Source organism: Equus przewalskii, chromosome 25 (genome assembly GCF_037783145.1).
Source record: "Equus przewalskii isolate Varuska chromosome 25, EquPr2, whole genome shotgun sequence".
Taxonomy (NCBI): Eukaryota; Metazoa; Chordata; class Mammalia; order Perissodactyla; family Equidae; genus Equus; species Equus przewalskii.
The window spans coordinates 22,063,972-22,091,274 of NC_091855.1; the positions used below are offsets into that span (position 1 = coordinate 22,063,972).

General features: G+C 53.0%; 1 protein-coding gene across 30 annotated transcripts in view; it reads left to right on the forward strand.

Annotated features, from left to right (window-relative positions):
* Nucleotides 1-27,303, forward strand: part of TMEM63C (transmembrane protein 63C) — a 77,935-nt gene that overhangs the window by 40,455 nt on the left and 10,177 nt on the right. For 23 of the 30 annotated variants that reach the window (XM_070594330.1, XM_070594324.1, XM_070594322.1 and 20 more), the window contains 16 exons: nucleotides 485-564; nucleotides 1,022-1,103; nucleotides 5,890-5,927; nucleotides 11,697-11,839; nucleotides 13,251-13,299; nucleotides 15,499-15,607; nucleotides 17,447-17,520; nucleotides 18,143-18,223; nucleotides 18,336-18,459; nucleotides 19,251-19,384; nucleotides 20,839-20,961; nucleotides 21,423-21,576; nucleotides 22,778-22,884; nucleotides 24,136-24,222; nucleotides 24,777-24,842; nucleotides 26,912-27,074. In XM_070594330.1, the coding sequence (XP_070450431.1) occupies nucleotides 485-564; nucleotides 1,022-1,103; nucleotides 5,890-5,927; nucleotides 11,697-11,839; nucleotides 13,251-13,299; nucleotides 15,499-15,607; nucleotides 17,447-17,520; nucleotides 18,143-18,223; nucleotides 18,336-18,459; nucleotides 19,251-19,384; nucleotides 20,839-20,961; nucleotides 21,423-21,576; nucleotides 22,778-22,884; nucleotides 24,136-24,222; nucleotides 24,777-24,842; nucleotides 26,912-27,074 (1,614 nt within the window). Of the gene's footprint in view, nucleotides 1-484; nucleotides 565-1,021; nucleotides 1,104-5,889; nucleotides 5,928-11,696; nucleotides 11,840-13,250; nucleotides 13,304-15,498; nucleotides 15,608-17,446; nucleotides 17,521-18,142; nucleotides 18,224-18,335; nucleotides 18,460-19,250; nucleotides 19,385-20,838; nucleotides 20,962-21,422; nucleotides 21,577-22,777; nucleotides 22,885-24,135; nucleotides 24,223-24,776; nucleotides 24,843-26,911; nucleotides 27,075-27,303 lie in introns of all 30 variants that reach the window. The other 7 variants (XM_070594336.1, XM_070594341.1, XM_070594337.1 and 4 more) reach the window with 1 other exon arrangement.

The window sequence follows — 27,303 nt, forward strand, 5'->3', positions numbered from 1 at the left end:
TTCGGTGGTCCAACTGGACACCAGCCACAGCAGTGGGAACTCCCTGAAGGCCAGTCCTGCCCAGGGAAGCTGGAGTGGGTGGGCCTCAGGGAAGAGGAGGCTGGAGGAAAGGGCAGAATTGCTAAGATTCTCTTTCATGTGCCATTGTCCAAAGGCCAGTGCCCTTGGGCCTCCCTCTCTCCCTTTGCTGCTTTCTCCAAGGAGTGTTCTTGTCCGAGAGCTCTAAACATGCCACCAGCACCTTCATCCAAAAAACTCTGAGCATCCACCCTGTGTCAGGAAACGGCTGGGCACTGGGAATCCAGAGTTGAAAAAGGCATAGTCTGTTCCCTGACAGAGCTGGCCACCTAGTGGGGGAGCCCCAAGGAGCCCCCAGGGACCTCAAGGACAGGCTCTCCGCCATGGGAATGCCCTGCATGCCCAGGGGCCGAGCGGGAGGCATCCATCAGCTCTCTTGCCCCATCTCGCCTTTCTTGGCCTGCAGGTCATCATTTTGGTTTACTCCTTCCTCCGGAAAGCTGCGTGGGACTACGGGCGCCTGGCTCTGCTGATACACAATGACAGGTAAGGAGAGATGGGGGTCAGGATGAGTGAGCTGCTTGCTCCCGTGGGGGATGTGCCACCATGACCAGGACACGGCTCTGCCCAGTGCTCAAGCTGCAGCAGGTGTCTCGTCAGCAGGTCGCATGTTGTTCCCCAGCCCTGCCCCTGCTCTGGCCCTCCCTGCACGAAGGGAACTTGGGGGCCAGCCATCTCCGGGTGTGAGGCCACATTTTTCTCAGGTCTCAGACTTTCTGGATCCCATGACTCCCAAGATGTGTTAGGCACCTGGCGACAGGGGTAATTAATGTCTGTACCCAGAGCTGTGTGCTCAGCAAACCAGCTGAGGTGTGTCTGCTGCTGGGCAAGAGGGGCCTGCAGCCCTCGGCCCAGGCCCAGGGTGCGGGGGAGACAGCAAGGCAGGCCCCTGAGGCCTTTTCTCTCCTTTTCCCCTGACCCCGCTGCCTTTCCTGGCCGGCAGCTTGACCTCGCTGATCTATGGGGAGCAGAGTGAGAAGACGTCTCCCTCGGATATTTCCCTGGAGATGGAACACAAGGACAAGGTGAGTCTGGGTCCCGGCTCTGGGCAGGCAGTCCTGGCATGTGCCGGAAGGAGCATGCTCATTGTCAGGGGCTTGGCAGTCAGCCAGGCCCAACCACTTCTAACAATGTGACCTTGGACAAATTCCTCAGCCTTGCCAAGCCTCAGTCTCCCCATCAGAGAGATGGAAATATTAACCATACCTACTTCCTAGGGTGCCAAGTAAGTGTTAGCTAGTTCTAATATTTTAAATGGATTTTTTCTTTTAAAGACTTTATTTTTTTCTTTTTTCTCCCCAAAGCCCCCCGGTACGCAGTTGTATATTCTTAGTTGTGGGTCCTTCCAGTTGCGGCATGTGGGACGCCGTCTCAGCGTGGTTTGATGAGCAGAGCCATGTCTGAGCCCAGGATTCAAACCAACGAAACACTGGGCCGCCTGCAGCGGAGCGTACGAACTTAACCACTTGGCCACGGGGCTAGCCCCGTTAAATGGATTTTTAAAACTAATTTTCTGCTCTTCTCAAACCTCCAACTGTTCTCGCAGCCCCAATCCTGCCCCAAACCCCTACTCTGAGCCAAGGACTCACACAGATGATGCGAGATGTCAGGCAGGGATTTGCTCAACCTTCCACCACCCAGCTCCGCCTGATGGAGCCCGGTCTGCTCCTTCCTTCTCTTTCCTGTCGAATGCCACTCCCCCACTTGAGCTTGTTCATTCAGCCAGTTGCTCTGGAGCACCTGCCGTGTGCCAGCCACAGGTCTGGGGCCTGGGGACTGGGCAGTGAACAAAACAGACCAAGTCCTGCTTTGTGGCACTTTCTTCCTGGGTCAGAAACACCCAGACAGAAGCATATGGGATGGTGGCAAGTGCATGAAGGAAAAAAGGGACAAGGCAGGCACTCAACAGCAACGGAATGGAGCTGAAGTGTTACAGATGGTGGTCAGGGATGGTCTTGGGCAGATGGCATTTGAGTGGGGACCTGAGTGCAGAGGAAGGGAGCCATGAGAACTTCCCTTGCATGCCACACCCCGCACGACTGCCTGTCTCCTCTGCCCCGTCACAACTAAATTCCTGCGAGAGTGGGCTAGGCTGGCTGTCTCCATCTTCTCACCTCCCACTCACTCCTCAACCCCCTCAAATGTGGCTTCCACACCACACTTCCCACCACTCCATCCAGACAGCCCCCGAGGTCATCTATGGTCCCATGCCATGAAATCCAATGGACTTTCCTCTGTTCTCATCTAATGTCTCAGAAACTTCTGACCCTATAACCACCTCCCCTTCTTGAATAAGCCCTTCTACTTGCTTCTATGACATTGTGCTCTCTGGGTTTTCCTTCTGCCTTCTCTGTTCCTCCTCTGTCCCCTTGCTCCTCCTCAACACATGGCGTCCCCACCGCTGATCCCAGACTCTCCCTCTTGCTCTTCACTCTCTCTCTCCAGGGCAACGTCATCCACGCTCATGGCTTCAGTTGCGACCTCTGCCCCAATCCCTCCTAAATTTCCGTCTCCTGCTAAACCGTCTTCTAGGCCCCAGCCCCATTTATCCAGTGGCTTTCAAACTCTCTCCACGTGGACGTTGTAAAGGCGTTTCAGATTCAATATGTCCGCAGGACGCCGTGATCTCCCTCCACATCCGCCTGCCCCTACATCCCTGGTCTCAGACTCTTCCCACCACCCCCAGCTGCACCCCTGGCTCTTTCCCAGGCCCCCAGGCCTGGCCAGTTCATTCCCAAGCTGTGTGCTTTTCACCTTCCCAGTTTTGTTTCTTTCCACCTCTCCCACCATCCCCCCGTCCAGGCCTCCATCAGTTTCTTGCTTGATGATGGTGGTAGCCTCCGACTGACTTCTTTAGGTCCACACTTGCCCTCTACCTCATTCAGAGCAATCCCCATGAACAGGGACACAACCATTCCCCCGTGTAACCCTTCAATGGCTTTCTGATGCTCTTGGAATACATTGCAGATGCCTTGCCATGGTCTCACGGTTTGGCCTCTTGCCCACCTGTCGTCCAACTTTCTCCTCCCAACTCCCCCACCCCCAGCCACATTGCCTATCATTTAGATCCTCAAAAGTGCCACCTCCTTCCCTCCAGAGGGCCTTTCAGCTGCTCTCCCCTCTCCCCCTCCCCTCTGGCCCCTCTCTGAGTGAACAGACTCACACTTTGTTCAGATTTCAGCTCAAGCATCACTTCCCCAGGGAGCCCTGTCCACCTCATTGGGGTCCAGATCTTTTTCTATACTCATGGGAAATGCGTTCCTTTTCCTCAGTGCTGATAACCCAGTCCGTGATGATACACCTACACGATCAGTCTATTGTGTCTGGTCCCCCAGGGAGAGCAGTCGCTGGCCTGCTCTTGCTCACCATTGTCCGAGCACCCAGTCCAGCCTGTCGTGTAATTCGCATCTGATACGTATTTGTTGGATGCTCTGAGTGAGTAGAGCCGTATTCCTCCCAGAGACTGGGTCCCCTGACCTGCGGGATCTGCCCCGAACAGAGCAGGGAGCCTCAGGCAAGCTCTTCCCCTGGGGGTTCCTCCACAGAATAAGGACGGTCACACTGGCCTTGCAAGGTGGCTCTCAGGTTTATTTTTAGAAACATCACTTGGTTGGGTTTTTTTTCTTTTTGGACAATGACAAAAAGGTCATTTTATTTTAAAAACATCTGAGAAGATAAATCATTATGGCAGCGATGGGGCAGTCAAACTGAAGAGTATAGAAACTGGACAAGGAGGGCCAGTGGGCTGAGGTGGCCTGCCATGCTCCAGCCAGGATGGCGGGGCACAGCCAGGCTGAGCGGTGTGGGCAAAGCAAAGGGGTCTCACCATGGTGACCTGTGCAAGTCAGGGCAGGGGTCATGACCCCATGTGGCGGGAGTGGGAGGATGGGGCCACCAAGATAGGTGCAAAGAACTGATCACTGCCACCCATTCTTGTCGGCTGAGCTGGCTCCTGGGAGCTGGTGGCCATTTCCTGCAGGGGTGAGGAGAAGAGGGCAGTGGTATCTGCATCTCAGCCCTTCTGTGTGTGTTTGTGTGTGTGTGTGTGTGAGAGATAGAGAGAGAGAGAAAGAGAGATAGTCACACATGCGCTTGCACATCTGTTTCTATGTAATTTTCATGGGTGCGTAGGTCACACTTCTGCTCACGACCTCCACCTTTTTCTGGACAGTCCTGCGCGGTATGAATTCCAGGGCATGTGTGGCCATGTGTGGTGTACGCCTGTGCACCTGTCTTGGGAGGGGTGGATATGACTCCCGGGGACGTGTGTCCTCTACTGTGCATAATCCTTAGGGGCCATCAACAAAACCACTAGCTCCCTTAGCAAATTGCCCCCCTGTTTGCCCAGAGGTGGGCAGTGGAGAAAGACACTCCACACGGGGAGGGGTGGCCAGACTCTCAGCCCAGCTCTTGTCTAGCAGGCCACCCCTCCCTGGGGGCTTTCGCAGTCCCTGCTGCCACCATCATGCTATTCCCCTTCATTGCTCTGACTCGTACCTGGGCATCTGTCTTCATTTTTCTTCCCCAGGACGTAGCTGGGGAAATGGTCCCACTTGAGGTGGACACTCCCCGGGTGGGCATTCCTACTGTCAGTCAACCCAGCACAGGGACAGGACTTAGAAGTTGGCCTTATGCCAAAGGGAGCAAGGACCTTCTTTCTGTTTCTTGCTTACCTGCCCCTCATTGCTTCCTTTTGGGAAATACCCATTCCCCAATCCGTGTGGTTCCAGGACTGTCAACTGAGGGGGCCTGGCTGGTTCAGTGATGTGCTTGTGACCCAAATGGGGCCAATCAAGAGCTGCAGCCTTTTCCAAGATTTTGCTGAACCCTCCAGGATCCCAGAAGGAAGCACATACCAGGGTAATTTAACCAGCTACCTGATCTGGCAGCCTTAGAGCCGTGGGTCTCAGCCCACCTCATGCATGCTCTTTGCAAGCTGACTCCCTCTCTAGGCCCTCCCAGCACCCCCATGGCAAGGCTGCCTTTCCCCACCACCCATAAAGTCCAGACAGCAAGACCCCGAGAAAAAGGCACAATCAACAGGACCCTCAGAGGCAACAGAAGAAGCCCAGCTCAAACTAGTGTTACAGGAAAAGGCTAATGTGCAGCTTGAGTGTGGGGAAATCTGGGAGAGGCAGCTGCTTCAGTACAGCTAGATCCAGGAAGTCCAGCATTGCCACCAGGATTCCCTCTCTGTTCCTCTATCCTCTGAGCTGGCTTTTTTTCTCAGACAAGCTCCTGCATGTGGCATCAAAGACAGCACCAAGCCACTCCTGACTTCATGGTGTTTACAGAGGTGCAGGAACCCAGAGGGAGAGAAACCTTTCCCAACACCCGTATCAATCCCCTAAGAGAATTTTAATTGGCCTCACTTGGGTCATGCTCCCGTTGGTCAACTGACTACTGGTGGTAGATGCCTACTTGATGGACAGCCCCCCGGGCCATATGCATGGGGGAGGGGCATTTCCCAGAAGGAAGCAATGCCAGACAGATGGAAAGCACCAAATGTCCCCCCCAGAAAGAGTCCCTTCTCTCCCTCCGGTCCAAAGCCCACCCTCTGAGCCCTGATTTCCTATGAGAGGATGCCCGATGGCAGGAATATCAACTCACTTCTGGGGAGACATCTCCCTCAGCAGTCACCGCTGATTCTGGACGGAGCCGACTTCCTTCCAGGACTCAGGCTCTTTCTCGCTGTCTCTCGCCTGGGAAGGAGGCCCCGTCAAGACTCGGCTTCCGGCCGCCTGGGTCCCCAGAGCTGGGTGGGACAGGCCCAGCCTGGATTTTCTCACGCTTTCTCTCCTTTCTCCCCAGGGCTTCTATTCCTGGTTCTTCAACACCATCACCATGAAGTAAGTGCCTGAGCTTTCTGAGCTTGTGACAGCAGCGTTACCTTCTCTGAGGGAGGGGCGGGGGTGGAGTCTCGTGCCCTGCATGACAGGCCCTGGGCCTGAGCTCCGTATCTTGCCCTCCACTCCCCACTGACCACCACAGCCTGGCCCAGGCAGAGGACGCTTCGGGGTTACAGTAGGTGAAATGGGAACTGGACATAGCCCATAGCCCATTTTCTCTCTGCCGCAGCCCTCAGGAAAGGACCACTGTCACATGCTCATAAAAATGCTTTTTGAACTCCACACCAGGAGAAAGAAGTCCTTCATGCATTGCCATTTGCTTTCATCATATTTGTCAAAATGGGAAAGCCCCACCAGGCAGAAGGGCAGGCTTCCTCTCTCAGCCTCAGCGCCCGGTTACAAAGAGACAGCCCTTGCCCGCCTTGCCTTCTGAATCTCTTCAGTGCCAGGCCCCACTTGGCAAAGCCAGACCCCAAGTCACCTGTTTTCTTCTGATTCCCCCACACCAGCCAGATGCTTCAGCCAAGCTGCCCTTTATCAGAGCTCTGTGCCCCTACTGTGTGTATGTGCATACATGCACACACATATGTGTGTACACACTAGCACACACTCTGGTATGTGCACACTCATACACACATGCACACAGGTCTGCCTCTACCTCGGAGTCCTGAACGATCCTGGGCTCTCCCTACTGTCCCCCGTCCTTCCTGCCCGACCCATCCTGCAAGCCCGTCCTCCAGGGTCCTTTCTCACCTGGCGATGCCTGCCTTAGGGTGCAGCCTCACTGCTCTTCAGAGGCCAACTGCACCCGGGGGCCTGACCGGGCCTGCTAATTTGCTTCTTCGCAAAGGCTCATAGGACTCTTCCTCCATGTGCCTCTACGCCCACCATTCAAGGGCCTTGCTGGGAGCATCCATACATTGTCTCAAGACCCCACCCCACCCCATGAGCCAAACTGGGGCATCTCTCCTCCCCTAGACCCTATGAAAGACCTGGGGCCCTGTGGGGGAAAAAGCCACCAGTATACTGGGCCCTGGGAATCCCAAGCTGGGCTTAGGGCCATCAGCCTCTGATGTTTGAGCCCCCATCTCACTGAGAGGGGGGACTCCCCATGGCCTTGCCCTCCAGTCTTCCTTCATCGTTCATCAGAGTCCCCAGGACGTGGTCCAGCTAGTTTGTGCGTGGTCCAGGAACCTCAGCCACATGTGGGGGGAGTGGAGAGGAGACTGTTATTTCCTGGCACCTTCTCTGGCTTTGCTTTTATTTTTGAAACATGCATGAACTCACATAAATAATTGTAAGAGAAACATGAAAGTCTGCCTCCAGTCTCGCATGCCCCTCCTCACAGCCCCCTCTGCGAGGCGATCCCTGTCAACAGTTTCAAGGGCATTTTACTTTTTACCTTTCAACAAGCATTTACTATTTTTGCCTTTGTAAAATAACCAATAAAGTATATGGACATTTAAAGCTCGTTACCCTGGGAGGTTCCTGGGCTTAGTGAATTCACGAATGATGAGCAGGGGTGTGATGGCAAATTAGCCAGCCCCTTGCATGGGAAAGAGGGAAGGAAAGCTGGGATGAATGGGCCTGCCCGAGCTGACCACATCCTCAGGTCTGGGAGAAAAGGAACCCCTTAGGATAGTTTGAGGCTGGCTTCCTGGATTTTCTCCACTGTCTGCTGACATGTCAATGGGTAGATACAGGGCAGGAAAGAAACGGTCTGTGTTGGGGAGAGTAGTGGACATGCAAAACATAAACCTTTGTGTGGTAGGTGTCTCTGTGGTGTGTGTATGAGTATGAAATAAAAGATGCAGGTCACTGCATTGGTGCAAATCGGTGTGTGCAGCTGTTCGTGTGTGCACATGTGGACCTGCAGGTCAATGGGAGGTCAGTGTGCACAGCTGTGTGTGTGTCTGGGTGAGGGTCCTCTTCCCCCACCCCCACCCCACCCAAAGGCCCCTCCATAGGGAACACATCATCTGGGAAGCGAGGAAGGCTGGGTGCTGTGCTATGCATCCTGTGCCCTTTGAGAGCGGCATCTGGAAGAGAGCTGAATACACTTACCGAACAGGGACCAGGAAGCCAGGGTCCAGAGCACAAAGCCCATGCAGGCCAGTTGGAGAAGCAAAGGTTAACAGACTCGCTACATATAATTCATAATGGGGAGGTTATAACTGCTGTCAAAGGGCATTTGGGAGAGCGAGAAATTAGTTCCTACAAGGTGGGTTCAGGAGAAGCATAGTTTTGAGCTGGGCCTTGAAGGACGGGAAGAATTCCTACCATTGTGATGTAGGGCCCATCAGAAATAAAGGACTGTGTGAGCAAAGGTTTGGGGCAGAGATGGGCAGGGAGTGTCCAGAAATGGTAAATGTTCTGGTATAGCTAGAAGCAAGGGTACATGGCAAGAGAGGGGATAAAAGATGGGGCTGGAAGGATCAGCTGGAACCTTGACTGCCACACAGATCTTGGGCTTTGATCTAGAGGTGGTCGAGAGTCAGTTATTGTCTTTGAGCAGGAAACTCAGGATGATGTCTGTTTGAAGGCAGGAGTATGGGGCTGAATGGCGGTTGGGAAAGTCCAAAGTTAAGGTGAGAAGCCAAGGAGGCTATTCCAGTGTCCAGGTGAGAGGTGGAGGTGACCAGGGAAACAATGGGGAAGAGACACAGCGGAGGGAGGTCACAGGGCTGCAGTCACTGGGTCGTGGTTTCCACCCGGCTTCCACCTGGTTGAGAAAGAGGGTGACATTGAGATCTAGTTTCTGGGGAGGATAGTAATGCCACTAGTCGGGAGATGATGAGATATGCTGATGAGGTACGATGATGAGATACGATGAGCTGGGAAAATGATGAGATGTGGCCAGGGCAAGCATGTGAGTTGACCAGCAAGCTGTAGAGAAAAACAGGATTAAAACTTAGGAGAAAGGTCAGAGCTAGAGATTTAGACTTAGGAGATGGGTGCACAGAGGTGGTAGCTGAAGTCCTGGGAGCAGATGAGTCACCCAAGGAGGCAAGATCAAAAAAAGCCCAAGGGAGAGCACAGTTGGGGCAGGAAGAAGAGGCAGCATCCTTGAGGACATGGGCTCAGGGAAGCCAGGCAAGTGCGAGGCTACAGAGAGGCTGTGGCCAGCAGCCTCCACCGTTCGGAGGTCAAATGGAAGGAGAGCTGAGAAGAGCACGTCGACTTGGGTGATTTGGGTCTCCATTGGGGGTGCAGTCTCAGGACAAGGAGATGTCCAAGAAGTAGGCAGAGAAGGAAGGTCACCTTTTTCAAGAAGTGGGTAGGAGGAGAGAAGTAGAGATATTGGATGGAACGTGAGGGGAAGGTGGTCAGGGAGCGGATGCTTGAGGAGATTCTTGTTTTATTTTAGAGTAACGGATGAGCACTTGAACCTGGTTGTAGTTTAAGGGGAAGAAGTGTGAGTGGGTAGAGAGAGAGGTAGATGTTAATTCAAAGATGAGAGAGAAGGACAATGGGTACAGGAAGTCTCCAGAAAGAGGTACAGGAGGGGAAAAGATTAGGACAGAGATGAGAATGCATTGTCAGTAGGAGGTGATTGGCTGGACCATCATGGTGGCAGCATTTGAAAGAGTGGTGGGAGGGAAGAACTGAGTGGAGGAACGTGGACAGACTCAGAAGGACAGGCTTCCCTTGGAGCTGTAAGATGGGCTGCTGCGTAGAACCCGGACTCCCGGTGGAGATGGAGCAGCAAGCCCAGCGGGGGGAGCAGGAAGTGCTGGCCCAGGAAGGAAATTTTTGTGTTCCTGGTCTCTTCCAGCCCTCTGCTCCTTCCACATGATTGGAGGCACTCTCAGACCTCACCCTGCCTCAGCCACACTATTTTTGTTGAGTGACCAGATCTTGGCACCCCAAGCCCGCAGCAAGACTCTCCCCTGTTCTCCCTCTCCAACATGCAGCCTCCTCACCGGTTCTCATCCACCCCATTCTTGGGATTTAATTCTCAAGTCTAAGGCAGGAAATATTTTACCTGCTTGCAGTGAAAAAATCAAAAGCAAGGGGCTGACCCTATAGGCTAGTAGTTAAGTTCAGTGCGCTCTGCTTTGGCGGCCTGGGTTCACTTCCCCGGCACCAACCTACACCATTTGTCAGCAGCAATGCTGTGGCAGCAACGCACATACAAAATAGAGGAAGATTGGCACAGATGTTAGCTTAGGGTGAATCTTCCTCAGCAAACAAAACAAAACAAAACAAAAAAAACCCCAAGAGCTATAAATTCCCTAAATGGGGATATTGAAAACCTTGAAGATAGGCTTTTTGTAGTAGTGTTTAAAAATAAATCTGAATCGTGAACTGGATGTGAGAGGTTACACACAACCTACAAGCCTGGCCAGAGAACAAGGGTGAGTCAAGCATGGCATGTCCACTGGTGGAGGAGGGCGGGCAGCATGGTGCTGGGCATGAACCAGCACTCCGTAAACAGAGGCCCTATTGCCATTGTTCTTGTGCAGCCAGGAAAACATTTACACAAAATGTTTATCGTAGTAAATGATAGTTACTTAGTTAAACCAGCATAACGACGAGAAACTAAAGGAAATTGACCAAAATGCTTAATAGTCATTATCTTGGGTTGGATAAGATTGTATGTGAGTGATTTTCTTCTCTTTCGTATTTTCCAAAGTTTCTGTGATAAGCATGTGTTGCCTTAAAATTGTTTTATCGAAGTATAACACACACACACAGAAAAAGGTACAAAAAGTAAATGTCCAGCTCAGTTATCAGTTATCACAAAGCAAAGCCTATGCAACTGCCATCCTCATGAAGAGCTGGGACGTTGCCAACTCCTGCTCCCTCCCAATCCCCTATCACCTCCCCTTCTCCAAAGGGAACCAGTCTCCTGACTTCTAACTCAATAGGTCAATACTGCCTGTTTTCCAACTTTGTATATGAAAGTATACAGTGTGTATAGTTTGTGCCTGGTGTCTCTCACTCAACGTTGTGTTTGTGAGATTCAGCTATGACCAGTCATTCATCTTATCTCTGTAGAGTATTTCATTATCTCTATATATGTATCACTACGTATGCATCTCACAATTCTTGTGTCCATTCCACTTTCGATAGACATTTGGTGGGGCTGTGACAAATGGTGCATCTATGAGATTCTTATACATGTCTCTTGATGCATGTATGCGTGTATTTCTGTTGGATATAAGCCTAGGAGTGGAATTGGTAGGTCATAGGATGTGCATATGTTCAACTTCCATAGATAATGCCAACTGTTACCCAAAGTGGCTGTGCCAGAGGAGGTACCCATGAGTGTGGGAGAGCTCCCAGTGCCCCATACCCTCGCCAACACTTGGTATTGTTTGACTTTCTAATGTTGGCCAGTCTGGCAGTGCAGAGTGATATCTCTTTGTGGTTTTAAGTATTCCTTTTTAATTTAAGGCATTAAAAACTTTTTAAAAAATAGGATGCATCCTGATATCACTAGCGGTTTGTTGGGTGCCTGCACCCTAGCAAGCACTCAAAATGTTTGAAGAGGAATAAAAGACCGAATGAATGCTGGATTTCAAGAGTGCTTCTGGATTCCTACATGTGTACCTGTAACATAACCTCTATCTTTGATATGCCTGTGAAATTCAGTGAAATATATTCAGGTATAACCAAGGCTTTTGAGAAGGGCGATATTTCTAAGAAAAATCAGAAGGTGCGGGTAAGATGGTAATCTTTTCTGCCTTTCCTCTACCTCCCCCCGACTTAAGCTGTGGCCACACTGGATCCTCAGGAATGTCCTTGTCTGTATGTCTCTTCCAGGAATGAAGATCTGATTAGCAAGTGTGGAGAAGATGCCCGCATCTACATCACGTTCCAGTACCATCTCATCATCTTTGTGCTCATCCTCTGCATCCCCTCCTTGGGCATCATTTTGCCCATCAACTACAGTGGAACCGTCCTGGGTAGGTGGAGCTCAGGGGGCCCTGGGCCTGGGCCACTAGACCGAAGAGGCTGCCTAGTAGGCGGGGCAGAGCTTGGGTCTTCGGAGTCTAGAAATCTTAATTTTAATTCCACTTCTCAAAATTAGTTACGTCACCTTAGGCAACCTGTGCTTCAGTTCTCTCACATGGAGACTGGAGCCGATACCTCCTTCGTCACAACTTTGCCCAGGGCCTAGCACAGAGCAGGCGTGTAGTAGTAATTCAGTCTGGAACTGAATGTTTATCTGTGACCACACACCGCACCTGGCCAGGTATTTGTGGAGGCCCTTTTATGACATGTGAGCCACTCCCAAGACCCCTGATCCTGATTTCTCCCCGTACTCACTCTGATGGACGCAGACCACAAGTGCAGAATTTGTCTCATAAGATGTCTACCCACACTTTTGACAACAGGGCAAGAACTTTTGACAAAATAACATCGTGAGCGAGGGCTTGGGTTTCAAGGACAGAAAAATCTTGGTTCTCCAAATTTAACCCACATTTACTTCCCAGAAAATACCTTTGCCCAATCTAGCAAGTTATTTCATCTTATATTTGGCAACCCAACCCCCCCAGGCCTCCGTTTCCTCAACTGTCATGGCGCCCGGGAGACAGCGCGTGTGAAGTGCCTGGCACAGTGTTTGATATAGGAGGGACTCAGTGAATAATAGCCAGTAGTTCACTTGGAAGTACAAAGATGGACAGAGGCAGTACAACTAGGTCTTGTAGTATAGCACCTTAAATGCCCAGGTGGCAGCCAGCTGTACCCTGACCGCTCAGGTTTCTGGGCCAGAGGTAGCACATGATATCCACGCCACCAAATAACCACTCTGGAGTAAACAACTTCTGGACCCTGTCTTTCCAGATTCTCCTCCTAAGAGCTAGTGTGTTAGCAATGATCATATAATGCAGGATTTCTAGCCACATTTCATAAAACCTGGAGATGTCTACACCAATGAACTAATGCACTTAGCCAGAAGGATTTACTCTGTCCAAATGAGGCAGCATCACATTTTCTAGAGTTTTGGGTTCTTGTGATTGTTGCCACTGGTGACAGTGTTGCTAATTTCATCATTCCGCTCACAGCGGGTCCCAGGTTCCTTCACTGAGCGTTACCCAGTGTCTATTGTGTGCCGGTTGTGCACTGGGGATGCCACGCCAAAGACTCCGCCTGGCTTCACAGCCAAGGAGCCCCAGTCGGCAGACCCAGGGAGAAGACGAGGCCTCTGCTGTTTTTGTTGGAAGTTGGGGATAAGCTCAGGGAACTAGAAGGAAGAGCAGGACATAGACAAGCATCTCTAGACCCCAGGCATCCATTCAGAAACCTTGAATTCTGGCACCCCACACCAATCAAGGAGCCAGGCTGGAGGTCAGTAATTTTCTTCTCTTTCAGAACCGAATAGTCACTTTGGTCGGACCACCATTGTCAATGTCTCCACAGAGTAGGTACCTGATCCTCTTACCTCTCGTTCTACTGGCTGGGGGCATTGGTGGGGAGAGAAGGTCCAACGTGTGGATCCACCACATGAGCACTGCTTTGCTGATAAGAAAGGCCTGTTTTCTTGGGGAACCCAGGTCTTGAGTGGAATGCCAAGATTTGCATTCTCTTGGTGGGGGAGGACTCTTGGTGCCTCAGTGTCTCCATGTCTGTAATGGGTGGAACTACCCAAACCAGCCACTCCTGAAGACTTGAGAGGATGGTGCTATTTACTTAATATGTCCAGCTCCCAAGAGGCAAAGACCCTGTAGCTAGTAGAGTTTTAAGGTATTGTTTCCCTGCGCACAGAATAGGTTCAGGTCAACCCTCATATAGTTGAGTGAAGTACAGACCTAATTCCTACAGTGGAGGGACCAAGGAACCACATGACCTGGGTTCATCAGCCAACCCAATTGGCGGCCAAATCCATTTGTACTGAGCCAGAGGTGGCCCTGTTGGTCCATGCTGAGCAAACCGGCCCACCAGGTGTCTTGGCTGGGCTTGGCCGACTTCCTGACAGAGTTGAAGCAGCAGTTCCAGAAGGTGTGAGGGGGGTCTGCATACTCCTGCCCCACCCCCTCTCCCCCCACCCCTGCCCCTGCACCCCTGCAATCCCCCAAACTCCGAAACCAGCAGAATGGGACCATGGCATCCTCTCACCTCCCCTTTCAGCCAACTCCTCCCCAGGGGTGCTGCTAACACCAGAGCAGAGGTTATGACCTTCTTCCTGGGCCGGCCACTGGTGCAAGGGGCCTACTGCTGCCCTCCAAGAAGTGGATTTTAAAAGGGCAGCAAAGAGCCCTCCACGTCCACAAATCCATACTGGCAGAGAGCTAGAATGTTCCTTAGAGACCCCGTCACCTTGCCCCCTCTGAGGAAACTGAGGATCGAGGCCTCTAGCGGGAGGGGGGATGGTAGGTGAAACGTCAGGTCTTGGGACCAGTGGTGAGGAGATATTTTGAACAAGGCAGCCTTTCTCTCCTCTAATGCACCAAATAAGGTGGGCCCTATTTCTGAACAGTCCTCCTGGCCAGATGCCTTGGGACAGCATCACGTGAGCCCAAAGCCCAAGCGGCACCTCTCTTCCTACCCAGGGGAGGCGGAGCAAGTCACCGGGCCTGCCTTCCTCTGGGCCCACATATGACCCTAGAGTCCCTCACCACAGAGGTGGGGTGGTCCTGCCGCCTGGCTTGCTGGGCAGTGGTGGGGGCCTGAGCTGTGGCCACTGGTGCACGATGTAGCAGTGCAGAGTCGAGGCGCTCCTGCAGCTCTGGGCTCACCTCTCAGCGCTGCCACCACAAGGAGTGACTTGGGCAGGTCACCTGCCACTCTGGCCCTCTTTTCCCCATGGATAAAATGAAGATAGTCAGAGTACCACCCTCACATGGTGGAGAGTCTAGTGGGAAAATGTACATAAAGCATCTGGTCCCACCCTGGGTCTGGCATATAGTAAGCACTCAACGAATGTTAGCCTTTAGTAGTGGGACTGGGCCATCCGCTTCTTACCACCGCCACCCCCTTCCAAGGTGCTAGAGTGTCTGGTGGACTGTCTTGAGCCACCTGAATGTCCAGGAGGGACATGAGTGGTCAGGGGAGAATGTGGGTGGGAGAGGGTGGTCAGGGCAGACTGTGGGGGGAGAGGGTGGTCGGGGGGACTGTGGGGGGAGAGGGTGGTCGGGGGGACTGTGGGGGGAGAGGGTGGTCAGGGGGGACTGTGGGGGGAGAGGGTGGTCGGGGGAGACTGTGGGGGGAGAGGGTGGTCAGGGGGGACTGTGGTGGGAGAGGGTGGTCGGGGGGGACTGTGGGGGGAGAGGGTGGTCGGGGGGGACTGTGGGGGGAGAGGGTGGTCGGGGGGGACTGTGGGGGGAGAGGGTGGTCGGGGGAGACTGTGGGGGGAGAGGGTGGTCAGGGGAGACTGTGGGGGGAGAGGGTGGTCAGGGGGGACTGTGGGGGGAGAGGGTGGTCAGGGGAGACTGGGGGGAGAGGGTGGTCAGGGGGGACTGTGGGGGGAGAGGGTGGTCAGGGGGGACTGTGGGGGGAGAGGGTGGTCAGGGGGGCCTGTGGGGGGACAGCGTGGTCAGGGGAGACTTTCAGGGGAGAGGGTGGTCAGGGGAGACTGTGGGGGGCGAGCATGGTCTCACTGCTCCTGTCTTGTTCCTGGCAGGAGTAACTTGCTCTGGCTGCACAGCTGCTTCTCCTTCTTATACTTCCTCACCAACTTCATCTTCATGACTCATCACTGCTTAGGGTTTGTGCCCAAGAAGAGGCACCAGGTGAATAAGTGACAAGAGCTACCGCAACTGCTCCCTCCCAGCTAGAGCCTGTCCCACCGGGACCATCCCACTCCCAGGCACAGAGGCATCCCAGCTTAGCACCTTCTGCACGTGTGGGCTGCAGTCTCCCCCGAGCAGGACAAGCCTCCTCCCCTAGCACCTGCCCCCCACCCCACAGTCCTGGTGGTTAAACCCCTGAAACCCTTACAGACTGGTTGGTAAGTAGCTATTCCCTGGTGCCTCCTGCTGCCCTGGCCTCTCCCAAGGACCCCTGGACCTCCCCACCACCTGCAAACTAGAGGGTTAGCAAACCCTAGACCAGTAGGCAACCTCCATCCTAAGTGATCAATGCTCCCTGCCGAACCACTGGGTGAATATTTTGACTAGCCTTGACCATTCCCACTACACCCAAGCTCCTTGCCCTTCCACAGTCTTTCTGAGGTCAGAGACCCCAGCTCCTGCCCCCATGCATCCATACTGTCTCGGTTTGGCTTACCCACACCCCACCTCCCATGCAGATCATGAGACAAGGATTTGAGTAGCATTTGCTTATTTGGGAGGTGATCCGAGGAAGGACCCCTAGCGGGGTGGGAAGTGGGACTGGAAGAGAGGACCCACAGCCAGTGGGCCAGCAGGCAGATAGAGGGAGCGGTAAGGAACAGCTTGCCACTGGGGGCAACCGGTGCTTTATCCGCTAGCGCTCTGGGAATCGGAGTAGAACATGCACCGGACAGTCGTCCCAGCCTAGTGGGTGGCAGTGAGGGGCATTTTCCCACCACTCCCTGTCCATCACTGGTTGAGGGCTGCATCTGGGGCCTTTAACTCTTCTCCACTTCTTGCTCTGCGCGTGGGCTGAGCTCACTCCTAAGACCCAAAAGAGTGCCCAGGCAGTCCCGATGTTTGAAGTGTGCCAGGCGCCTTTGGGGTGTAGATATGAGCGCCTAGGGGCCCCGGGTGGGCACCACAAGGGAAGGGGCATGCAGGCTGTCCACGTTCTGGTGGGGAAGGGAAACAGTGAAGAGGAACATCCTTGGCTCCTGTCCTCGGCCTTTCAAAGGTCCAGTGGAGTGGGATCCGCTCCTTCAAGGCCATCCATCCTAAAGGACCCATTCACTTTACCCTACCCCAGAACCCAAATCCACATACCCCTGAAAGGTTACCCTGAATGCTTCAGCCTGCCTGGCGTGGCACACGTGACCAGTCTGGACTCCAGCTACTTCAGCTTTCCTTCTTGTCACCAGAAGCTTCTGCCAAGACTCCCTTCTCTTGGAGCACAGTGTCTCAAGTTTCCCACCCTGAGGTGATGGCTCAGGGAGACATTTCCCATTCACAGAAGTTTGAAAGGCCTTCTCCATCCCCTCCCCAGAGTCTAGCTCGGCTCCCCACTCCCCTGCCCCGTCTAACGTTAGGGACAGCCCCAGTGATGTGGCACTGACTTCTCGTGGAACAGTGGAGTTGCAGGGAGACCAGAATCATTGTGGGGCCATGTGGTCAGCAAGAGAGCGTGAGCGGTCCTTGCTGGTCATGGAACTCTGGTCCTCCACCCTGGGCCTATCTGCAGCTGCTGGCTCTCTTCCTTGACCACAGCCATCCATGGCAGGGGGCCCACAGTGGATGGGGAGGGGACACAGAGAATAACAGAGACACGGTTTGCCTACCTGCAGCTGCTGGCCTCAGGGACACAGGCCAGGGAAGCTGGCACTTGGCTTACCCAGCCAGGAGGCAGCCTGGTGTGAATAGAAGGCCTACTCCAGAAGGTTCTGGGCCACCCAAAGACTCAGACATCCAGGAGTCCTGTGTGAGCATAGTCTTCTTTCTCCATTTGCCCTCCCCACCTAGGTCACAAGGACACTGATGATCACCTATGTCCCTACGGACATCGAAGACCCAGAAATCATCATTAAGCATTTTCAGTAAGTGGGTTGGGTGGGCTGGGGCACTGATTGCCTCCTCTTAGGAGCCCTGCCTGGACCCTCGTGTGGGCAGTGTGTTGGCACAGGCCAGCGGGGTGAGACACACCCCAGGCGGTGGCTTCCCTGGACTTGGCTCAGGATCAGCCTTGCAGAATGGGGGATACCCTGGGGCTGGAGCAGGGTTTCTGAAGTAAGGGATTTCCTGCACGGCATGGGTGTGATGGGGCGGGGCGGGGTGCTAATTTTCCTTTCCCCTGTTGCTCCAACTGCAGAGCCCAGGGAGCTCCTGGGCCACAGTTTTCTAGAGCAGGTCATCTTGTGACATCTTTTGTGATCCAAGTTCGTAGCCCAGGAGCTAATTATCTCTCTATGAGCAGCAATTTCCAGCTCTGCTCCCTGGCCCTGTTCAGGGTCATCTGAAAAGGATGTGGCGAATCTCAGATTACCAGGGAGCAACCCTGAAGTTCAGCCTTAGGAGCAAGGGATGGATTCTCCCGTCTAAGAACCAGGAACCATGGGCAGCTGAACCGCCCAGCCCTGTGGGCTCCAGCTCTGGGCGGGGGCTGGGGTGGCACATCTGCAGCCCCACAGGCTGGCTCAGCATCCATGTTTGTGGCTGCAGCGAGGCCTATCCTGGGTGTGTAGTGACCAGAGTCCACTTCTGCTATGACGTCAGGACCCTGATCGAATTGGATGATCAGAGGTGAGGCTGCAGTGGGGCCTGTCTGGATCTGGGGCGGGGGTATAAGGGGAGGAGATGGCTCTGCTGGCCCCTGACCACAAGATCCTTCTCTGCGTTGGCCCCCGGCTGACAGGCGCCATGCGATGCGAGGCCGGCTCTACTACACCGCCAAGGCCAAGAAGAGGGGCAAGGTGATGATCAAGGTCCACCCCTGCTCCCGCGTGTGCTTCTGCAAGTGCTGGACCTGCTTCAAAGAGGTAACTGGCACGGGCCTCGGGGGACACGGCAGAGGAGGGGCTGGGGCACTGGGTCTCCAGGCTCTGTCCAGGGATCGGGGCAGTGCCCCTTGCCCACACCCTCGGGCCCCAGGCCCCATTCGAGTCTGCTCCAGCGCCTAGCGCCTCCTTTCCTGTCCGTCTATCCTGCCTCCCTGGTGAACACATAGAGGAGCTGAAGGCTTTCTTGGGGCCACCTCCAGAGTGACCCAGGGGGCCTTGCTCCTGCCCCCTTCTGGTCTTGGATGGGAGAACCAGGGAGAACACAACAGGCTGCCGTAAGCTGCCAGGCCTCACGTGTTCAAAGAGCTAGGACAGGAACATTTGACGGCAATGGGTTCCATCTTATTACCCAACCACTGTGGCTTGAAGGAGGCCTCAAGACTTGAACATCTGCTGCAGGGCAGCACTGGACTCTAGTCAGTCGAGAAAAATTTTCCCTTTCCTGAAAATGCTGCAAAGGCATTCTGTCCCTCCCCTGGAGTCCACTCCAAGTCCAGAAGCCCCCTCCACCCCCGCAATGCCCACTTTCCCCAGATCTAAGAGCAGGGAGCTGATTTTGGAGTCCTAGCCTCTTCTCGTTCTAGAGTTGGGATCTTGGAGCCCACCTGGGGTCCTGAGCCCTTTGCCAGGCTTCTAAGGGAGCTGGAGATGGAAGCAAGGCCTCATGCCCACTGCCCCCGGGGCTGCTGAGTGGAGAGAGGCCTCATGTCCAGGTGACGCCTTCCTGGAGGTCTGGCCTCATCAACTCTGAGGGCCACATCTCGCCCCAGGTAGATGCAGAGCAATATTATAGTGAGCTGGAGGAGCAGCTGACGGACGAGTTCAATGCCGAGCTCAACCGCGTTCGGCTGAAGCGTCTGGACCTGATCTTTGTCACCTTCCAGGATGCCAGGATGATGAACCAGTGAGTATGAGGGCTAGTGGCTTGCTGTGCCCTGTCCAGCCCCAAGAGAGGGCCTCTGCTTCTCTGAAACCATCCTTTTTCACCCCCATTCCAGCCAAAGGGAAGAGGAGAGAGAGCCTCCCTCAGTTTGCCATAGTCTGACCTCCCCTCAACCTCTCCATGCTCCTCACAGGCAGCCGCCATCTTGCTTCCCAGATCATGGCCACATCTGTTCTCCCCCAGCTGCCAGGCTCGGCTTGTCTCCAGAGATGCCCAGGCCCTTCACTCCTCACTTTCATGTGTCCTTGCTTCAGCACAATGGTGGTCAGAGTAGCCTTTGACCTCTTGGTTCCTCTTCCAGGATAAGAATATCCATTTTCATCCCTCATTACACATCACCCTTTTCCTCACCACAAGTGACAGAATCCAAGCAGAGAAGCCTTGCTTGCCATTTCTCCTCTCCTGCTGTAGGCCTCCTCCAATTCATAGCCTTACAGCTTCCTCTCTCCTCTGCCCCAGCCTCCAGCAGCCCCACCTTGATAGGGACTGGATTAGGTCCACTCTGGAATGTTCTGGAAGAATCCTTAGGACTGGGTCAAATAGATGAGAGCCCCAGAATCAGTCTCTTGAGGATGATGGGGGTCCTTCTCTCCCTGAGAGAGCCTGATCATGCACAACACTCTGTCCTTGCCCACTCCAGCCCTACAAAAGAACAGTGGAACAGCCTAGAATTTAGTTGCAAACAACTGTGTGCAATTTTGCAAGTCATTTACACTGTCAAATTTCTTATCCTTCAGATTTGGTTACTTATCTCTTCCCTTCCACCTCCCAGAGAGTTAAGAAGGGATATGTGTTCTATAAAACATGTTTAGTGTGCATCTTATATAAAACAGTACACCTAAATAAGACAATACTCTTTATTTTCTGACTTGCTGTCACTTGGTAGAGAGGATCTGAGGCTTAATTACAGCACGAGCGTGAATTGGAAGACCGAAGACTGGGCTCCAGGGTCAGCACCTGCCCCTCGTGGGTTGTGTCTTCAGGCGCCTCAATTTAGTAATCTGTGCAACTGGGATTCTATTAATCGCCACTTAGCACAGTGTCGGGCATACAGAAAGAACTCAATAATTGGTAGCTATTGATATTAAGAGGAGGCTGAAATTAGTGCTCCCCTGTCAACCTCAAAGAAAGAGCATGTCTTTGTGCTATCACTGCTGTTAAGGAAAAAGACATTAACTGAGAACCGTCTGGTCCCCTCCCTTCCTGGACAGCGCCTGCCTCTAATGCCCCTTTCCTCCAGCCACGAGGCCTTAGGAACTGCCCACCTCTAATGTCCTGGGAGACATATCCAAGGCTTCAAAAATCCCCAGAAAGTGGATGTGGGACAGCCACCGTAGCCCTGGGACCCTGGCATGGACCCCCTCAGCTAGTCATCCTCACCCCAAGAGCTCTGTCTCTTCCTCCCATCTCTGCAGCGTCCGGGAGGATTACAAATACATCCAGTGTGGTGTACACCCCCAGCAGTCTTCGGTGACCCCCATCGTCAAAAACTACCACTGGAGGGTCACCCGCGCCCCACACCCCAAGGACATTATTTGGTAAGCCCCCTCTGTCCCTCCCCTCTCCTTCGAGCTCCTCTGAGACTGAAGAAGGCAACAGGACAGAAAAGGAATCAGGGCCTGTTCTCCAATTCATTGCCCACCTATGGCCACTGCTGGGCTGGACCACATCCTCTCCTAAGCACCACAGCCTCTGCCCATCCCCAAGCCCGCCCCACCACAAGTGTGGAAGGCACCCAACTCCTGGGGAAAAGGTTTTCCTGTAGAAAGAACTCAGATCGATTTTCTGGCTCACCTGTGGGATATATTCAGAGCCTTTACATATGGTGTGACTGAGGGGATGGTCCAGGGCCCACTGGATGCAGGTCTGGGCCCACAGGGATGAATTAGACCTGGACAGCCTGAGTCCACGGCTGGCATGCAGGAAACAGCACGTGGGCTCTGTTTAAGTGCTGGGACCCGAGCTCCTGAGTGCGTCTCCCCCCTCCATCTCTCCTCAGGAAGCACCTGTCGGTCCGCTGCTTCCACTGGTGGGCCCGCTTCATCGCGATCAACACCTTCCTCTTCTTCCTCTTCTTCTTCCTCACCACGCCTGCCATCATCATCAACACCATCGACATGTACAACGTCACCCGCCCCATCGAGAAGCTGCAGGTGCCTCCGCGGCTCAGGCCAGGCATGGGGGCCCCAGGGAGATGAAGGAAGAACTCAGGCGAGGATGGGATGGGGGCCCACTGGCACGCAGTGCCAGAGCCATGGAATTAAACATGGAGGAGGTGGCCGTGGTGTAAATGGTGGTATAGAGTTTCCTTTGTTCTAAGAGGGATGAATGCGAGCATTGCCCATCTTAGGGACTGGGGCTGGAGAGGAAAGGGAGAATGGGGGAGCCGCAGGCAGGTTCTGGGGTGTATTTGAAGGGGATGAGTGGTCCAGTCAAATGCGAGCTCGGAGGTCTTCCTTACGTTGGGCCACCCTAGAGCCCGCTAAAGGTACAAAAGATGCAGCAGAGGGTGTGGCTGGTGTGACAGCTCTGTTCTCCCACGTTCTCTAGAGTTGGGGTGCCTGAGTGGAGGGATAGGGTTGAGGGTGGGGAAGAGTGAGTTAAGTTCCAACACAGCTCTCCGAGAGAAGTGGGACCTCCAGATCTGTCTCCACTTCCCTCACTTCCAGACACACCCACTCCAGGCTCTGAGCACCTGGCCCTGCAGGAGCCATCCCTGGAGGCAGAGGATGCTTCGTACTCACTGGGAGTTCAGAGGAGCTGAACTGGCCAATTTCTAAATTTTGTAGTCTCAGGGCTGTTATAATGGGCCTGCTTCCATGTTGTCCCCATCCCTATTCCCAACACACACACACACACACATGCATGTGCTCGCGTGCCACTTCTGCTGCTTATTTTTGCCCACCTGTGTCAGCCACAGCTCCCTGGAGATTCTGCCTTCACATCCTCCCTCATTTCCGCCGCTTCTCACACAACATCACAATAAAGGCAGTGTCATCTCCCTGAGGTATGAGACATGAGTGACAGCAGCTGGCTCTGGCCTTAGGGTGGACTCACTGCGGGAAGCCCTGGCTGCCTCCACAGTGACCTTGGCATTGAAGGCCTATACCCCTCGGGGATGCTGCTTGACTTTGGGGTATCAGTCTCTGCCTGCCCCCAGCCAGGCAGATCCCTGACCCAAGAAGGCAGGTGAGAAAGGCTGCCCATTGTGCAGCCTCAGGGAACCAGGCGTGCCTTGGGACTGAGCTGAAGGAGAAGAGGCCAGGAAGGTGGGAGAAGGCCGAGGGGGCCCAGAGGCGAAGGAGTGCTTCTTGCATTGATGTCTCTCTCTCCTCCTCTGCTCTGCCCCTGCAGAACCCAATTGTGACCCAGTTCTTCCCCTCCCTGATGCTGTGGGCCTTTACGGTGATATTGCCTCTGATTGTCTACCTGTCTGCCTTCCTCGAGGCCCACTGGACCCGGTGAGCTGCTCTTCACCAAGCCCCTTCCCGCGCCCCAGCCTGGTGCTCAGGTCTCCCATGTGGCATATGGAATGGAAGTGATATGGGATGGCTTTTTTTTTTTTAATATATATACGTATTTTTTAAATTGGCACCTGAGCGAACGACTGTTGCCAATCTTTTTTTGTTTTTTCGCTTTTTCTCCCCAAATCCCCCCAGTACATAGTTGAATATTTTTTTAGTTGTGGGTCCTTCTAGTTGTGGCATGTGGGACGCCGCCTCAGCATGGCCTGATGAGCAATGCCATGTCCACGCCCAGGATCCGAACTGGCAAAACCCTGGGCCGCCAAAGCGGAGTGCACGAACTTAACCGCTCGGCCACGGGGCCGACCCCTGGGATAGCTTTGATAGCTGAAACCATCCCAAAAGAGGGGACTGGGTTGTCTCTGTGCCTCTGGCCTCAGGGATGCTGAGATGGGGCCACCATTCAGGGGATGTGGGGCCAAAACCAAGCCCTCCTTGGCCTTCTTTCTTAGCTGGCAGCCATGCACTGAGGGGATGGAGCTGCAGGCAGAGACAGGCGGTGCCCGGAACTCCAGGCAGAGGGCACAGCATGAGAGGGAGAGAGCAAGACTTGTCTGGAGAACAAGAGAAGAGAAGGCTGCTATGACCTCGTCAGAGGAGCCATGAGCTCAGTCTGAGTGTACACCCAAGTAGCCCACACAGTGCCCCCATTTTAAACAATCGGGAGCAGTTTCCCATTCGTTAGCCCTAATAGTTCCATGGTGGGAGCTAACTGGGTAGAAAGCGTTTATCATATCCTGAGGCAGGTGGACCTGCTTTGGCCTGAAGGCTGCGTGGGTCTCAAAAGTTATTTCCTGTACCAAGTTCCTACCATCCTACCAGGCAGTAAGCCAGAAGGTTTGTCTTAACAGAAATCCCTACTGTGTTTGCCTCTGGCCCAGGACAGGGCTTTTGTTGATTATTGAAACTCCGCAGTCATTCTGGTAATGTCCCTTTAACAGAGATGTCAAGTATATGGCACATGTGTGCCCTGTCTCCCCTTCCTGTGCCCAGGGCAGACATCACTAGTTGATCGTGCTGTTCTTTCCCGCTGCTCACAGCCTCAGCACAGCTCACAGTGCTCCATGGAGATGGCATTGGTTTGCACTATTAAACCAATTTTCTAAGCCAGGTAGCTGTCTCTCTCTTCTTCTTCATTCTGTAGTTAAGCTTTTGGTTCTTATCATGTCTCTGTTTGTTTCCTTCTAGATCAGGTCAGAATCTGATCATAGTGCACAAGTGCTACGTCTTTCTGGTGTTCATGGTGGTCATTCTGCCCTCTATGGGACTGACCAGGTACCTCACCTCCAATTATCCCTCCGCTCAGCCAGGTTCACCCTAGAGTTGGAACCTCCCCTTTCAGATACCATAGGCATACCTGTAGTTGCTGCAAATTCATTCCTCAACTGACAGTCCAGTGCCTGTCATGAGCCTAGCATGACCTAGGTATCATGCGAGCTCTGTCAGCCATGAACTCTGCCATCAAAGGGCTCATCATCCAGTTGGGGCAATAAGCCATGCCTCCCAGCTAACTGACAGCCCAAGGTGGGGAACACTCAGCCAAGGTGCAGTAGAAACTGAGACAAGGGAGAGAGTGCTGTGGGGGAAATGGCTGGCAAAGGTTTGCTGGCCTTGAGCTGAAAGGCCAAAAGGTTAGGGGCAGGGGTGGCCCAGCATTAACAAGGAAGAGAGGCAGCGTGGACTGGCCAACCGGAGTGTTAGGATGCAAGAGTCTTTGGTGATTGGGGAAGGGAGGATGGAAGGCGGGAAGCCAGTCCAAGAGGAATTGAACCCCAGGCCTTGGCTCATCAATTCATTAACTAAAGGGCCTGCCTTCTTCTTGCTTCTAGTTTGGATGTCTTTTTACGCTGGCTCTTTGACATCTACTATCTGGACCAGGCTACCATCAGGTTCCAGTGAGTACTAGAGAGCATGTTCCAGGTGCACCCCCAACGTATACTGGGGCTTCTGTGGGCTCATACCAGGTGGATATGTGTATCCTTTATCGGCTCACATGGGTAGAGATGAATGCATGCAAAACTCCATTAGGCAGCCTTTTAACCTTTCCTGTGCCACAGACCCCTTTGGCAAGCAGGTAAAGCCCAGGGACCCCCTCTCTGAATGAAGTTTTTGCAATAACTGTAAATTCACAGAAAATTGCCCCCCAAAATGTCCTGTGTACCCTCTACCCAGTTTCCTCTACTGGTAACACCTTGCATGACTGTAGCACAATATCACAACCAGGAAGTTGACACTGATACAATCCACAGAGCTTATTCAGATTTTGCCAGTTTTATATATACTCCGAGTAGAGGTCTTTAACTATGCAAAATACCTAGATTACAAAGAAAAGCAATTGTATTGGAATATAGTTATCAAAATATTTTAAAAATCAAACTTGTAACAATCTTTATTAACACATTTAATAACGAGACAATGCCTTTTAAATACAGGCAAGCTAAAGTTACATTTTATTGTTTTAAAGACATCAGTGTGAAAGCGGATGTCACTTAGCTAGAAGAAGAATATGAAATTGGAGTGGGTCGGAGGACCTTGGACAAGGCAACATGCAGGTCATGCTGGACATCCAGCAATTTCGATTTTTTTTGGTTTTAGGGTTTACCAATGTTGAAAACCCAAGTTTTCAAAGATATAATGTCACAAATGACATGCAAGCTTTCATAGCTAGCATTATAGGGCAAGGAGCAGAATTCTCCAAGGTTTCTGCTGCTAACTACAACTGTAATAAGTTGGGGGTGTTTTCTCCCAGGGTGAATGAATTCATCTTTGGCTTGGTCAATATCTTAACACAGTTTGTGTATGAGAAAGGGAAGAATTGTGACTCCATGACTCAACCATGATGCCATCAAGAAATGGTAGTTTTTGAAGGAGTCCTGAAATATGTCCAGAGACTCACGGATTTCTCTTTTCAAGGAAGCTGAGGGAACTGTGTAGGTGCGGGCATTGGCAAGCAACAGACATGCCTGGGTCACCAATGTGAGAACAGGCAGCTTCGTCATTAGGTGGCTGAATAACTCCTACGCAGTTGAAGTTGGCCAGCTACATAAAATACAAGTCTGCAGACAGGAAAATTTCAATCCTGTGGAATTCAGCAGCGTGTCTAATGACTACCATCAATTTGAAGTCGTGATGAGCCTGAATGATATTGTAAGATGTCAGCAATAACTACAACGTGATATGAAAACATCTGACTTCAGTCAATGACAGACTCACAGCCACAGCTGACACTGCTGTGGTTTGTCGCCCACATTCCTTTTTTTCAGAGTATGAGAGGATTGTTTTATTTATTTATTTTATTTTTTTGAGGAAGATTAGCCCTGAGCTAACATCTGCTGCCAATCCTTCTCTTTTTGCCTAGGAAGACTGGCCCTGAGCAAACATCCATGCCCATCTTCCTCTACTTTATATGTGGGACGCCTACCACAGCATGGCTTGATGAACCGTGCATAGGTCCACGCCCGGGATCCGAACTGATGAACCCTGGGCCGCCAAAGCAGAATGTGCAAACTTAAGTGCTGCGCCACCAGGCCGGCCCCTGTTGCCCACATTCTGAATTGAAGGAAATGCTAAATTGTAGTTAGAGCTTAGTGAAAATAAAGATATATTTTTTTGCCCTGTTCAAGGTCACATATCCCCAAAATTCTACTCATGGACTCTCCATGGTCTGGAGACCCAGGTCAAACACCCTGCTTTGGATCAGGCCAGTGCATGTATGTCCTAACACATCCACACTTTCTGTAGGCCATCACTATCCCTACTCAAAGGACCGCTTGTTAACTTAAATTCGGCTGGGAGCACATATTTACATGAAACTTATTCCCCTGCCTCTACCTCACCCCTCGTCCCCACTCCCTCGGCTCCTTTCCTCTCTCTCTCTCTCCTCCTCCCTCCCAACATCTCTGCCCTTTCCCTCTCGCTCTGGCTTCTGTGGCTGTCTTCCATTCCCCCCGCCCCCCATGCCCAGGTGTGTGTTCCTGCCAGACAATGGCGCCTTCTTCGTCAACTACGTGATCACCGCAGCTTTCCTCGGCACAGGCATGGATCTATTGCGCTTGGGGTCTCTCTTCCTGTATAGCACTCGCCTCTTCTTCTCGAGGTCGGAGCCAGAGAGAGTCCACATCAGACAGGTGAGGGCCGGGCCCTTCCCTGAGCACAGCCCTCAGAGTTTCCCTGGAAGGGTGTCTGTTGGAAGCACCCAGGGACCCAAGTTGGGAGGCACAGTGCAGCAGGGTGGGTCCATCTTGGACTCCAGGGTTGGAAGGAAGGCTGCCTCCAGGCCTGAGCTGCTCCCCAGCTCCCAGGGGACGAACAAGGAGCCACAGGAACAGCCAAGCCAAGAGACCAGGCCACCCCAAG